At 41.2% G+C, this 16,099-nt stretch overlaps 1 protein-coding gene across 2 annotated transcripts in view; it reads left to right on the forward strand.

The window, feature by feature from the left end:
• Slc24a3 (solute carrier family 24 member 3) overlaps positions 1-16,099 on the forward strand; it is a 452,844-nt gene that overhangs the window by 304,073 nt on the left and 132,672 nt on the right. For both annotated transcript variants that reach the window (XM_034495053.2, XM_076929900.1), the window contains exon 4: positions 15,662-15,736. In XM_034495053.2, the coding sequence (XP_034350944.1) occupies positions 15,662-15,736 (75 nt within the window). The remainder of the gene's footprint in view (positions 1-15,661; positions 15,737-16,099) is intronic.

A 16,099-nucleotide genomic window follows, 5' to 3' on the forward strand; every position in this document is an offset into this window, starting at 1 on the left:
TTTGCTATAATACTCTGGAATGACCTACAGACCATGTTCAGCTCTCATCAGTTTCCCCATTGATCTACCTTTCTATTCCAACCCAAGATTCCATAATGCACTTAAGTCAGTTTAATTTAATCCATTTCCTTTAATCCATGACAGATCTTAGGTCTATGTTTTTGTGACCTTAGCAGTTTTGAAGACCCATTTGGTGTTTGTCCTCTGGTTTCTTGTAGTTTGACTGATGTTGGTTTTTTAGTGAAATGTGTAACTTTAATTTTTTTCAACACCTATTTTTAATGACCATTCTTAAATACTTTAACCTCATTTCTAGCCCACCACCCATCAGAGGTAGTGCAAAAGAAAGGATACAGGGGAAGTAGACCTTTTTAGAAGTGGTTTCATCTGCGTTGTCAGGAAATTAGCAGTTTAATTCACAGGTCAGCAGTAGCAGCTCGATCCACTCACAAACACTTCTTGGATATACCAGCAGTCCAGTTTGGTAGTGTCTGGGGAGCAAACAGGAATCAGCAGTTGTGGCCCTACCTAGCAGAGACAGCCAGGCCTCAGCCTCAGGACAAATTAGCAAGAGGGGCCAGGTGTTGGGAGAAGAAAGCGGCTATCAGCTTTGCAGCCATCTTGAGCCATATACCCTGACATGAGACTTGGATTACAATAGCCTACAACAGCTGAGCACACTCTGATAACATCTTACTTTAGATACCCAGGACTTTCCTTGGGTGTGTGAGATTAAAGGTGTGTGAGATTAAAGGTGTGTGACTTAAAGGTGTGACTTAGAGATCAGATTTAGAGACAAGACCTAAGGGCATGATTAAAGGTGTGACTTAGAGGCATGGCTTAGAAGTGAGACATATAAAGGCGAGAGGCAGACAGAAGAGACATGAGAGAATCAGACACTTTAGAGAGAACAATTTGGAGTAACAGAGATTCAGACACAAGGAGTAGGAGTAGACATTAGACACTCTGAAGAGAACAGATTGAGTACAACATTGAGTACAACTAGGAACTAGGAACTCAAGACTTGGGACTTGGACTAGGAAGAGAGACTGAAGAATAAACGGGATTGAAACACACTCTGTCTGGTCTCCATTCTTCGAGTCCATCCTCACTCTCTCTCTCTTGCTGAACCCCGACCCTCAGACTGGAGCGTCAGCTTGGGCCGGGATATAGTGGCCAACAGGAACTCTAGGAAAAGTTCTTGCCTGTACCTCTCAGCAAAGTGAAGATCAATGAAGATGTGAGGCCAAGAAGCATTTAGCTGTGCAAGCAAGCAAGCAAGCAAGCAAGCAAGATCATCTTCCATCGCCGTCCATGGTGTCCTATTTATACTCCCTCCAAACATCACATGTCCTCCATGGATCTTGCCTCAGCACTTGAGTCTGTCTCAGTTGTCATCACTCTGCCAATTGACCTGAGTATGTGGAAGCAGCAAGAGGCCTCAGCACACCACCAGAGGTTCTTTGGTGCATTTCCGTCTATGGTGTCCCAACAAATGGAGCTCAACTACTCCATGTAAGGTGGACCAATACATGTGTATCATTAGTGAAGAATCCTTCATCATGTGTCCTTTCACCTGCTTGCTTTAGCAGAATAGCTTTCACCTGTGTCTGCTTCAACAAAATGTTCCTTCACATGTTTGCCCCAATAAAATACCATCCAACATAACTGACTTTCCAAAGAACCCTTAAGTTTCCACTTCAGGAATATTACATGGCATTATAAATTTTCAGTGTTGTCATACCATGAATATGGGATTTGGATACATTTCCTTACATTTGAGATCCAGCCATTTAGTTGTGTGTATGTGTTGTGTAGCAGAAGAACGTTTAATTGCTGCGCAGGTTCACTTACGTATGTGTGTTGAAGTGTGCCTGTTCATGCACTCATTGGAAGACATCTAGAGTATGAAAGCCTGCTATGAACATTCATGCGCAAATGTTTTCCTGTCTTTGGTGTAAATATTGAGATATATATATATATATATATATATATATATATATATATATATATATATATATTGAATTTTATGAGAAGCTGCCAAACCTCTTCTTCCAAACAAAGTGACTAAACGTTTGTACACTTAAGTTAGTGACATCCAAGAATTCAAACTGACCCCGATTCTCACAAACACTTGACATGATTTTATGATTAGTTGTTTGTTTATTTGTTTAGATGTTTATTTGAGCTTGTTTGTTTTGCTATTAGCCGGCTCTCCTCCAGCTCACAGTCCTGTGTGTGCTGCCTTGCCCCAGTCTTGTTAGCCTTGCTGATGTTATTTGAGTCTCTAACAGTAGCTATGTGTGGGTTTTGTTTGCATTTCCCTGATAACTGATGATGCTGGATGTGTCTTCGTGAGCTTCTTGCTTATCTATTTGTCTTCTAACAGGGAGTATCTGATGAAATGTTTGGCTTACTTTTCACTGTGTTGGTTTCCTTTGGACTCATCACTGGTCTTTCCTGGGTAGTGACTATAAGTATCATGATACACACATTTCATGAGTATTTTCTCCCACTCTATGGCCTTCCCTTTCATTTTCTTAGGGTCTTCTGAAAAGTAAAAATTTTCATTTTATTTTATTGTTCCAGTTTGCATGGTGTGATTTGTTTTACCAATCGTTTCTTTTTCCTTTTCTGGTATTTCCTTTTTCCTCTGTTTAATAATCTAATTAGTCTTTGTGTAATTCAAGGTCATACATGTTTCCTTTGAGAATGATAATCTAGCAGCAAGACCTCCTAGCTTCTATCTCTTCTTTTTAATTTATCTCCCTGCTCACTTAATTCTAAATCAAAGAACCAACAGTCTTCTACTGCTAGATGCACTTAGAATCATTAATCTTTAATCCATGAAGAAATGTTTGTAATAACTTTGGAAACTTCTAATTCTCTCCTGCAAAGTGACTTCACTTACTCCCAACACTCTTTTATTTGAAAGCTCTAAACAAGGACTTAGATAAAGATAGCAGTGTGGTAGTAAATACATGCATACAAGCTCTCTCCTTAAAAGCTAATTCTTTCATAAAAGCCCTAGTTATTAGTGTTGATAAATTCCCAGGGTGTAAATTCCACATGCGTGTTTTAAGGTACCAATGCTATACCAACTAACAAAAGTCTTGAAAATTTGGTGATTGGCTTCATGATATCTGCTACAGCACACCACCACAGTTGTTTATTTGAACTAATCTCCATGAATCAAAATGGCAAGCATAATGGAAAGATGGCAAAGAAATAAAGGAAAGAGGAGCCAAAAAAAGAGAAGTCAACTCTCTTCCTCACTGTGGGCAACTGGACTCAAGCCCACTGAGGACTCTGTGGGGCACACTGCACGCCACAACTTGGACCTTACCCATAGAGTACAAGGAAGATTGGGCCACTGAGTCCCTGACTCCTGCATCACTTTTGCAGATAATTGACCATAAGTTCTGGTCACTTTTAGGCTTCCCTGGGAATAAGCTGAGGGACATTCTAAAGTACTAGAGGAAGTCTCAGGTGGAAAGACAAAACCACATGTGAGGTGAGGATTCATTATCTGAAACAGGCCAAGAAGTACAGCCACTCCACACAGCATACAACTTTTCAAGGCTTGAATTATCACCCATCTGTCACCCATTGTCACCCAAGAGCCACAGTCAAAGGCATCAGTCCCTGTCTGTGCAAACTTGCTGAGAAAATGTAATTGAGAAAAGGAACCTTTGGTGTCCATTAAATAATACAATGGAACCAAAGTTCCCAGTTGATCAGAACCCAGTAAGATCAATATTCCCTTCAGTAGTCATGCCAACCATTCTTCTTCCATCAATTAGTAGACTGTTTCAAAGAAGGGAGATTCTTATTTCATGTTTTTAAAGTATCATTAGTATCAACAATAAAATAAAATAATTTTCCCACCCAAGCTCCTTAATTATCAAAATTATATGCAATAAGGGGATATAGGGCAAGGAACATGTTACAAACTGGTAAACCAGCATACTCACATTCTTTCCTCCCTCACTGTAAGTTTCTTGAGCTGTGGTGGCGACTTGTGTCCCACTGACTTTGCTTACACATCTGACCTAGTGTTTTGTGGTTATGTAGATTAGAGAAAATCTTATCATGACAAGGAAGATGGTTTCTTCAATGCAGTAGTCCAATCTTTTTTTTGGAGCAAAATAGAAATTGGCCACAGCCCTTTCTTCTCCTCTGGGAAAAGATCCCACAGATGTGGAGCAGATGGATGTAGACTTAGACACCATCTGTTTCTCACTGGCAATTAACATTGGATCCAGGATGGGTTGGATTTTACCATTGAGTTGGCCATCTCCATTGACCACTGGGGACCCCTCAATCATGTGTCTATTGGAATGTGAAACTTGGGCTGGGCTTCTTTGGATAGCCATCAACTCTAATGAGACAAAGGAGGAAAAGGAAACCAAACTCTTTGGCAAATCATCTGGTGTGGTTGCTTCTTTGGAAGTAGCCACCACATCCAGAGAGTGATAAGCCTCTTTCCTTGTGAAGTCTTTCCTTGTGAGGAAAGAGAGTGTAAGGGAGAATATGAACACTTCTCCAAGTCCCTTCAAGGTTGTGGGCTCCACTTCTCTAATATATCGATTAAGATAATAATGACCTTCCCCCATCAACAACGCTGTCTAGCATGTTTTGATGCTTGTAGCATTCTCGCTATTATGCTAAAAATTTTACATGCATTATCTAGTTTCAAAACCACCAAACAAGGCAAATAATATTATTCCTCTCATTTTTACAGACAAGGCAAAAAGTAAAAGCCTAGTAATGTTAAATTACTCACCTAGTATCACACACCTGAAGTATGACCCAGGCTTTTGCTTCTATCTTTGTGACTGTGGTATCCTGCTTCACAACTATGGTATCTTTGATTCTTTCTTTAGTTCCTTACAGTGAGGAAGAGCAGTAATCAGGAAGCAAATTCTCTCTATTCTGACTTTGTGTTGTATAAACAGGAACTTTAAAAACTCAAAGATACAATTCTCTTCCAGTATGCTTCATAACCTTTCTCTTCCAGTAAACTTCATAACCTTTCTAGCCTCGACATTCCTTTCTCTTGGACCCTTGTATGCTCTACCTCTGTGTGCCTTCAGATGGTCTTCTGGGTTCCTATTTTCAACACCGATTCTTGCTTTCTCTAAGCTCTGGGGAAAGTAACTGAATGACTGATTAAATGTTACTGTTCCACATTGCAGTCATGTCTCCTAATGCTGTCTTTAGCATCTACAAACTACAGCAAGTCCATTCTTTGTCACCATGAGAACACCTTGAAGTGCTTCTCTAACAACAAAGCGGGTTGAAGTACAGAAGTTTGGGACCACTTTTTTCTTGAACCATGATTGCTTCTTAAGGTCACACTAGCCAGACAGATTGCAAAGACATAGTAAGAACAGTAGCCATACCCTAACTAGCTGGTTTCCCTGGAGTCTCCCTGAATTTTAATCTAGCTAACATCAACTACAGAAGAAAAAGAAGTCCATGTGCCCAGTCAAGCTAATTGCCTGACAAGAGAGGTTTTGGATCTCCTACTTAAAAGTCCATAGTAATTATCTGGCAATTATTCTAATACATTGTCACTGAAGTGTGAAGTTGGAAGCGCTGTAAGAGAAAGTGTGGGTCTGGCTTAATTTGAAAGACTAGTTGGTAAGCAACCAAGTGAAAGTGAGAGTTTATGCCCCACATAAACCAGACCTGTTGGCTTTTATTCATTTACACTCATAGCTCAAGACTGAACCTCCTGCCCATACATCCAGTTTGCTAATTCTTTGTATCCATCTCAGGAAGGATCCAGGTATATTCCCGAGGTGATCCAATGTAGTAACCTTCAATACTATTGTCATCACATCCATGGGACTAAGTTGAACATATTAAAAAATACACATAGTTAAGGAGGTGGTTTTATCCTGAAAAGGTTCTTATTGTTTTGAAATAGCTGTTCAATCCTAAGTTCAGGGTGCCAGTCTGCTGGGGCATCTAGCCATCACCATAATGATGCCAATTAACATGGGTTCCAAGTCTTTACACAGTGAAAGACAGGATGGGAAAAGGGAGGTGGAAAGAAAGATTGGACATTTTATCCCTGTTCTATCCTGGCTTTTAAGGGTCTGGTAGGGTCCTGCAGTGATAAGGGGACCAGCAAAAATTGCTTGGGTATCCAAAACTTTGCAGTAGTAGTAAACTTTCACCTTGACCTGGACCATGTGGGAGCACCAGGAAGGGAGTTACTCCAATGTGGTGAGTGCCAGAAAGAGGGTTCACCCGGAGACCTTTAATCACAGAGAGTCCTGGGATCCTTTAGAAACAGAGAATACACTGTGTTCCCTTGAACTACCTGCATCAGAACTACCTTCATTCAGCTTGTTACCAATGCAGATTCTCAGCCCAGGCTTCACAGATCAGATCCTCTAGAATCTACTAGGGAGCCCACATTTCATATGTCTTTTTCTGGAGACTCTTATACACATGAGACAGCAATAAATTTACCTGTGACCTTTGATTCACATATTAGATAGAAAATCTATCATACATCTCCTACACCATATTTTGGAAGGAGCAGTGTTACAGGGGACAGTGTAAAGCTTACTTCCCAGTAGTGAGAAATGTCTAAGATGTCCACTGAAAACCTATATCCAGATTTTGCTGTTACTACTGTGACTTTCCATCTACACTCACAGAGGAGGAAAATGCTAAACTCCTTTGAGCAGCTAGAAAAACAGTATATAGGCAGGAGACCAGAAACAACAATATGTTGTATATGCCAAATAGGAGAGATCATTTGTGATGTATTCACAATATTAAATAACAAAAGTGTAGCATGATGGTTATGCCAATTGTATGTGTATTTGTGATTACCCAGCACATACATGAATCAAAATACCATATTGAGGCTTTGGATTTAGCTTAGTGTTAGAGCAGTTTCCAGCCATGTGCTAATCATCCCAGTAAAACATACACACACACAGACACACACACACATTATACTTTACATTATCACACATTATACTTTACATTATCAATACAATATGTTGATCAAGAAAAGAAATGTAATTAAAAACAAAAAAAATAATGAAACATCCTTGGGAAGTTGGGTGCTTATTGACCTAGCTTAGGGTTCCTATCTTAAAGGGAGATCTCCACAGAGGGAATTTAATTTCAGGCAGGGGGACAGAAGCAATGGTAGCCAGTCCTCTTCTTGAGATGCCCTATGGCCGTGTGACTGAGTGTGTATACTCAGGATGTTCACACCCTGGCTCTGTCTCATGCTAGCTGTATAGCCTGAGGCAAGTCCCTGACTGAAGATGTTCAGTATCTCTTCCTACATGTTGTAAAAGAGTATGGCTGACACACAGAGAACTGTACAAACCCATGTCACCATCTGCACCAGCCCAGGTTTACCGAACTGTTGCCAGAGCTCCCTTCAGCAAAGGATGTCCAGCAAGGGCAGTAGGAGAAGTAAATTCCTTCCTCAAGGACAAAAGAGCCAATAGATTAGGGTTTAGGCAGCACAAACAAAGTCATGTGGAGTAAGATAAGCAAAGAGAGAAGACAGAAGGAAACTCACAAATGTGGAGCTGTTCAACAGATTCTTCCTCTACTGAATTATCTCATCAGAGATAGCAAAGTCTCCAGGTTCTACAACAAATGACTTGTGAATCTGTGAATCTGAACAGCCTCAAATACTACTGAACAGCTTGTTGGCTGTTTGCTTGTTTATTTCAATTCATTCACTCATCATTGGGCTGGGGATTCAAACCACAGTCTTGTACATGCCAGGAAAGTTTTCTACCCTTAAGATGTCCCAGAAGACATCTAGGACATCTAGGCATACTGAAATTTTCTCAAAATATTTTCATAGAATTTGTGTTAATGGGGCAAGTGTCAATATATAATCCTTTTCATTAGCATCTAAGCCCAAACCCACCTTTATTTACCTTACAGGTCTTTTGCTTAAATATTTTGGTCCCCAATGTAATATTTTCATGGAAGTTCTATGTGTGCAGTTGTATGTGTCTGAATGTGGTTTTTATGCTTTTTCCTTAGCTCTCTTTTTGTTTTGTTCAGTGTAATTTTGGTTTGTTTGTTTGTTTGCTTGCTTGTTTGTTTTCTAATGAGAAACAGAAAAGAGGGATATAAGTATCTGTGGGTAGAGAGATGGGAAGAATGTGGGAGAAATTGGGGATTTGGAAACTGAGATCAAATATGAAAAAAATCTATTTTTTAATAAGAATTAAAATTACAAGAATCCAAGGACCTATAATGTCCCTAAAGACCTTCCTAATGCCAGCTGTCTAATGATGGTGAGTGACGTTCAGACAAGCCCTCTGGACTTGATGATGGCCATTGTTTCTGAAAGTGGTCCATCCTGACTTCATCTTGGCTCTTATTCCTCACACATTCTCCCTTACCTCGCTTCCCTTTTGCTTTAATTTGGGCTGTTCAGAAACAACCTTGAAACAAAGAGTTAAATATAAATGATTATTGAGGTGGAAGCTGACGTCACTGGGGACTGGGAAGTGGGGCAAAGAAAGGAAGGATGTTGAAGAATGACACATAAACAGGCACACAACCCTCTGGGCATGTGACACCCCATACAGCTGGGAACTGGCCACCCAGTCACCTTCCCCAGAACTGAGGAAGCTAGGCGCTGATACAACAGCTCCCACAAGTTATTGCTTGGGGACTCCACAGAGGGCTAATTATTGAGCATTTTTTTTCCACAACTGAAGCAGGTTTTGATATTGAAAAATTAGTAGTGTTTCAAATTTTACTTGAATAATATAGCAAGATGGAGAAGAAACATCAGATAAATTCCTCATCCCTGCAAACCTTTTCTCTAGTCATCTTATTTGAAACTTGCATCTGTGCTATAAGGCTAAATATTTTTCTCTGTGTCACTAGGGTGTCCGTGAGTCAACAGTAGACACAGGATCAGTTCTGCTATAGCTTCATGGGCCAAGAGACACAAAGCTTGTTATGAGAGTATAATTTGATTTCTTTAACTATTTGTATATGCATGCATATAGTATATGTACATGGGCATTTGAGTGTGTGCACATACGAATGTAGATATGCAAGGCAAGGGCACTGAGTGCAAGGCTCGCTGATTCTGCTAGGCTGGTGATCTGTGAAGCCCAAGGAATCTACCCTTCTCCCCACCCCCATCACCCGACCCCAATGGAATAACAGTCATGCACTGCCATGACTGATCTTTATATACTTGCTAGGGTTCTGAACTCAGGTTTACACAGTAGGCACTTTACTGACTGAGACATCTCCCCAAACCCAAGAAAATACTTTTAAACACAGTAATTTTATTTTTCAAAACCCAATCCTATGAGCACTTAAAATGTTGTAAGAGATGAAAAAAAAAGATCTACCTTTTTATTTGTGGACCACAGTTCCTGGGAGGTTTAGATCCTTAGACCCTCCCTATAAAGGATTCCCCGGCTCTTCATTCATGGAATCGAAAGACAGAGACAGGAGGGAAGATGATGTAGTAAAAGGAAATTATCTGTGAAATCTGCTGACTGTAGACACCACATAAAACAGCAGGGTGAAGGGCACGCTGCTCAAATACATTTTCTCCATGATTCGGAAACATTTATGGATATCAACATTTCAGCTACAGCCTGTTCACCTCCATTAAGTCACAATCCACAAATATTTCTGGTTATATTGGGCATTTTTTTAAGTTTAACCACTGTAGCCAAAATCTTAAGTTTTTCATTGTTTATGATGCCGCAGCTGTTTGTATGGTGTGTGTGTGTGTGTGTGTGTGTGTGTACATGTGCATACATACATAGGGGTGTGGATGTGAATATGTTTGTGAATAAGTGGGTGTATGAGTATGTGTGTGCTCACATGTGCATACAGGTACACACACGCCGAGGCCAGAGGAGGATGTCAGGTGGTCTGCTCTATCACTCTCCACCTTATTCCCTTGAACTGAATTTCTCAGTGATCATGCAGCTAAGCTGGCTGTCAGCAAGAACCCCCAGTGATTTTTCTCCCTCACCCCTATCCACAGCCCTATCCACTCCTCTACCCTCACAACGTGACTTACATGCCATGCCTGACTTTTTATGTGAACTCTAAACCTAGTCCCTCACACTTGTTTAACAAATGCACTGAGTGGTCTCTTTAACCTCCAGTTCTATTTTTATGAGTCCCAATCAACTTAGAAATCATCTAATGAGACAGTACTTATCTTTACGTTTCAGCTCAAGAGCTACCTCTCTGATGAGGCCTTTTCTAGCCTCCTTTACTTCCCCTGCTCAATGGAACATGTATCCACCATATACATTAGAGACATGGGTCAAGGGTGGAAACCTCAACTAACAGACACTAAAACAAAGGGCTTTCCATCTCTCACATAATAAGTACAAAGGGGTAGGGTTTTACGCATCAGTTCCAGTGGAAACTTGGGAAAGTGCTCTTGGGTCTTGGCTACCCTTACCATATTGGTATATACTATTCTACTTGTTACCTCAGAGCTATACAATGGCTACTGCCATTGCAGAGATCAAATTAAAATTCAAAGCAAGAAGAAAAGATGAGTTGACTTGGATCTGTGCCTTAGTCTCATTGACTGAAACAGCCATAACTAGTTCTAGGGATGCTAGAAGAGATAAGAAGGTATTATTTGACACAACATTGAAGTTATATTTGTGAGATTAACAAAATGAATGGCCCCTGGTTAGGCAGCCACCAGTTACAGAACTCAATCCTATGATCTCAGCTTTTTAGGAAGCCACTTGTCTTCAGCTCTCCAAACTAGACCTCAAATCATTCTTGTTTGTCCAATGACAGTGACTTATTAACTCTTAGAACTCCTTCCTACCAGGTTATCTGGCTTTGAGTTGGTGCCTTGACACAATACTATTGAATTAATGAACAAAGAGTGCTTTAAAGACTAAAGTTTGACATTCTTGGCATAAATTCATTTCTTTTTCTTGGTGGTCTCTGAGTAGTATATTCTTTTAGCATATGAAGAGTCCGTCAGTAGAGAGGAACGGTTGTGGTCCTCCCTGCCCTTGGAAGTTCTTCTGTGTCATTTTGTCACTTAAGAAATTTGAATGTCTGCCTTCTGAGTTATTAGTCATTGTGACTATCGTTGTTAACTTTTCTGTGTCTCGATTGCCACATACAAAAACAATCACTTGACTCAAATGTCCTTGGGTTTAGTTGATTTGTTGAACTTGGGTTGGGCTTGGCCAGTTGCAGCTGGTCTTTACTGGAGACTTATCCTTTTGTCACCTGATCTCTGGCAGGCTCAGCAAGAATAAGTAGAGTAAAGGGTGCTGCTGCCTGTGTCTTTTCCTCCAGTGGGCTGGCTCACCTATGTCCCCACAGCATGGCCACTGTTGCAACAGTAAGAATAAATTCTGAGATGTGTCTCTTCACCCAGGCATCTTTTCCCATTTTTTCCCCACATGTTCCCCAAAACAACATGGTGAGCCACCTGCATGGACCCTGATTACTCCCACCTTGGAGGCTTCATAATGTTAGAAGAGTCACTTGAATTTACAGAATGTGGAAGGGTCACATTTGAGAGTTAATGTGCCCCTTTACCTTTCTGCATGTTCTCCGATGCTACAGGCATTTCTTCTGCTAGATATTGGCAAGGATATTAGATGGGGTGGAATCATCCACATCATAGAAGTCATTCTGTGCCAGCCCAGCCTGGAACATGGCAGATATAAATACATGGTGGATGTGACTGCCATTAAGGAAAAGGGAGTCTAGACTCATGAGCAAAACCCATTCATACTCCCAATGGTGTACAAACAATGCAAATGTGCAGATTCCTACTCTGACAGCTCTCCTGAGCTCCATAAAAGAGAAGACCCTGTGAACTTCAGATTCAAGCTAAAGTTCCAGAGATGACCTGCTCCTTCTCTAGAAACGCCCATCACCTCTACCCTGGGCCTCACATTGGCTTGTTCAGATTTCAGATCTGTCTTCTATTTTACAGAAAACCTTGTAAATGAAAGAGTGTCAGCGACCCAGACAGGTGGCCCTAAAATAGACGGCTGGGACTCATGTTCCTCTCTCCGCAAGGTTGGAAGAGACAGAAAAGCAGAAGGCAAGCTAAAAATTAGAAGCACCCATGAGTGAGATCAGACCTGTGTAGAGAAAGATGGGCTCAGAGAAGGATGGAGAAGGTCCTGAGGTTCAATCTAAGCCTTGTCATATGATTGTCATTTCTCCCTGCATTGTCTGAGAAACAGACTCAGGGACTGCTTGCCTCACACAAGTACCAGAAGAACTAAGAGAGATGGATCTGTAAAGGACCTGCAGTGCAAACTCCCAACAGAGAAAAATTTTGTTCTTCTCCTCTTCAATGATACCCTCTATCCTTTGGAAATGTAGGAGAGTGCAAATGAATCAGAAAGTGCCTTAATTTCTGCCAGTCGCATAGATGCTCCACCTTCTGTAAGAGTCCTGCGCCATCTGGACTTTGAGCCTTTGTTTTGAGTCCTCTGTTCTTTTAGTTTGTGCATTTTATTTTCTTGGTGGGAACCTGCTTTTCTGTGAGTCTCATGGGAGAGATTTACAGAGGATTATAGTGATAGAAGCAGCCTCTTCCTCATTCCTGCTCCACAGATGCCAGAAAGTGCCCTACAGCAGCCAAGGGGCCTCTATACATCTCACAGGCTTCATAGCATCTCCCAGTGTGCTTGGTCATGGGGTGTCTGATTGACAGTGGATATCTCCACCTCACCTCCCCATGTCTTATGAACTAAAATCAGTGTGGTTTTCCATACTCACCACCCTCAAAAGCACAGAGAGTTTGGCAGATCTGTTCATTTCTCATCCCAGCTCAGGGTTAGAGTATTGGATGGAGGTTCTGGTCTTGCAACAAGATCAATACTTAATATGGGAACATGCTCTTACTGAAAGGTTGCATGGACTTCCAAGCAGTGCCAGCTGTTCCAATGAGCTGACTATGTCAATGATGGACAGCTTATTTAGATCTTGGTTAATCCACAGATGTGTTGCTCTGTATTTCAATTACTTAATTTGGATGTCCTTTCAAGGATGATGTTAAAACCTGCATTTCATTGGATCAGCTAAGTCACACAGCAAAAGAGGGTTTGAGTCTATTACAGTTTGGGGAGGTATTTCTGGCTGATCCACAGAGCTGTATAATACAGCATTTTTTTGTTTGACATATTCAAAAATGCTATGGGTAGATGATTTATATAGATTATGAATATATCAAGCAATAAAAAATTATTTTAGAGCCTTTTCTGGATGCTACTCTTCCTGGCTTCTCAGAGGCCAGCAAAGTATATATAAAAAAATTTACCTCCAAAATTTCCTACAGTCAACATAAATCACACATGAAATGGAAATTTATGGTTAAAGGGAAAATATGACTTATGATTATAAGATAGGCAGATTCATTCTGGTTAAGAAACATGGCTTTTACTTTGACAGCATGACAGACTCATATGCAAATGTTCTTATGTGTGTGAGTCAGTCTACACACACACACCTAAACAAGTTAAAAAAAAGACAGACAAGTTTTGAATGTTTTCATAGAATAGTGTAGTGCAGATATATTTTCTCATCACTAAATACCTATCCACGCAGTCTCTCTTGACAGTGTTGCATGGAATGATGAGTCATGGCCGATCTAACCATCCCCTGTGGTGTATTTTGGTGGGTTTTGATAATTTAGCATAGTCTGCAGTTTGGAACACTTCATCTTTGTGCTTTTGTGTAACATTTCCACAAAATAGAGTGTTGCACTGTACTTGAGACTCTCCCTGTCCTGTGGGAGAGAAGGAACGCATACACATGGAAAAAAGTCAAGTGCATACAAGGGAAGCCAGGGGACTAAATTAGTGCACTGGCCAAGAGTCAAAAGCCTGAGATCATTTCCAGCTAGGACTGTGGCAAAGACCTCAGGAAAGAAAGCTGTAAGCAGCAGAAACTCCTCTAATAGGCTAAGTGCAAAAGGCAGAGCGTTGGCTCATGAAATTGGAACATTCACTTGGTTTCAAACTGAGTTGAGATCAGTGTTCGAATGATGTTGGTGTGTGTGTGTGTGTGTGTGTGTGTGTGTGTGTGTGTGTGCGCACGCGCATGTGCGCACGCCTACATGCTTGAATGTGTGTGTGCATGTATATGGATGTAGGTGTAGGTGTGCATGTGTGTGTATGGGTGTGCATATGTACCTGTTGCTCCTCTTGGTTCAGCTTCTTAATGTGGTATCACTATTATCAGGCTCTCCCTATGTATGACTGCACTCTCTGGCAGCTACAGGCTTGAGGGGTATTTATAGTCTGTTAACCGCTGCCTGGCCCTCTTACTCATGGATCACTTTGTGACAAGAAATGGTATATTCTGGTTCCTGGCCTGGGTCTTAGGCTGTGCCCTGTGTAACTGGGGCCCATGCTGTGGAATAGTAATCAGTAGGAAAATATGATAGAAGATAGTAATAAATATACCAGTGAGAATGCTGGAGATCGAGCCAGTACTTGTAAACACTTTAGACTACAGATACTGGAATATTCCAAGTCAAACTTTCCCAGCAAGGCTGCTGGCATGCTTTGGAGTCCAGGGGCATGGTGGACTCTAATACCAGATGATCTGTGACTCCATAAGACATTGAGGACTCTGCTGCTTTCCAAATCAGAATCAACTTCACTCTAAGTCTAAGAATCTCACACTTCTTCTCCACAGCTAGCAACAGAGAGTGAGAAATGTCTCTCTTTGGAAAGTTGATAACTCTTTCCTTTTATCTGATTGAGTGGGTCTAAGTCACATGCCTACTTCTGAACCAATAGCCATCTCCACTAGGAATACTATACACCAATTGACCAATCCATATGTAATCCTGGAGAAAAGGTGAGACACCTTCTATCTGAGGCACTGTGTATATGGGAGGGTGCTGGGGTCCCCTGAAGAAGTGAAAGGTGCATGATGGGTAGTCACTCAACACTAGAACCCAAACAAATGGTCATTCTTCTAGATAATACCTTGAATAAAGGAAAGGACAATCTCTAATTAGAAGATGAAATTCTAGGGATGCCCTAGTGATAGCTGACCCCAATGTAGAAGCAAGTTTGCACAGGCTATCCTGCAGGAACCATATAGTAAGTAAGCTCACTGGGACATGATCAGCTCAGCTACTAGTGCTTCCAGGCCAGCCATGGATGACTTCTGAAGATGTAATAGTAATTACAAGAGGAAGTTCATGTCTTCATAATGGAAACTTGCAACAGACTGATGGAGTTAACCTATAATCTACCCAAAAAAAAAGACAAGATGAGAGGATACAGAGGGAACAGTGGTCAGGGAGTCGGGTTGGCATTTAAAAAGCATAGTGGAGTGAAACAATGGCATATCTGAGGAGAAGATATACTCTTCTGCTCTGGATAGAAGAACCAAGTGCAAAGGCCCTAAGGCAAGTGCCCATGGTCTTCTTGGTGTGTCAGAAGGGGGACAAGAGACGATTAGTAGGTAGTAAGGTCAAAGGCAAAGCTAAAGCAAAGTTAAGGTCTTTCAGGAATTGCAAAGACTTTGTTCTTACTCTGAATAAGAAGCTAAATGTATGATAAGAGAAGATACTAATTGAAGGAAAAGATGATCAACCTTTGCCCTTAGCTCTACCTGACTCAACTCTTTCTCCTCTCCTTTCTTCCAGGCCATGTACATGTTCTATGCACTGGCCATCGTGTGTGATGACTTCTTCGTCCCATCCTTGGAAAAGATCTGTGAGGTATGTGGAGGTATATTCCCAGTGTGCCTGAGAGAGGCCTGGGATGGGGACTCTACCCTGGCATGTTCTAGCCTCATCTCCAAGGTCCTGGAGAGTCATAGATGTAAGTACCTGAATGCCTGAGGGCAGATGGTATTGGCTTAGTCAGTCTGCATAACATTTCAAAACCTGGTGGATGGCTAGGATTTAACCCACATCGCCAGCTCTCCCAACTGCATCCATCATTACTGCTAGTGTTACAGTCTTCTCTGCATATCCATGGAAATAGTTCCAGACTGTCCTGCAGCAACAAAATTTGTGGACGCTCCAGCATGTAAAACACATGTAGTAAAGTGTAGTGTTTGCAAGCAACCTACATAGATC

This window comes from Arvicanthis niloticus, chromosome 2 (assembly GCF_011762505.2).
Source record: "Arvicanthis niloticus isolate mArvNil1 chromosome 2, mArvNil1.pat.X, whole genome shotgun sequence".
In the NCBI taxonomy this organism is placed as follows: Eukaryota; Metazoa; Chordata; class Mammalia; order Rodentia; family Muridae; genus Arvicanthis; species Arvicanthis niloticus.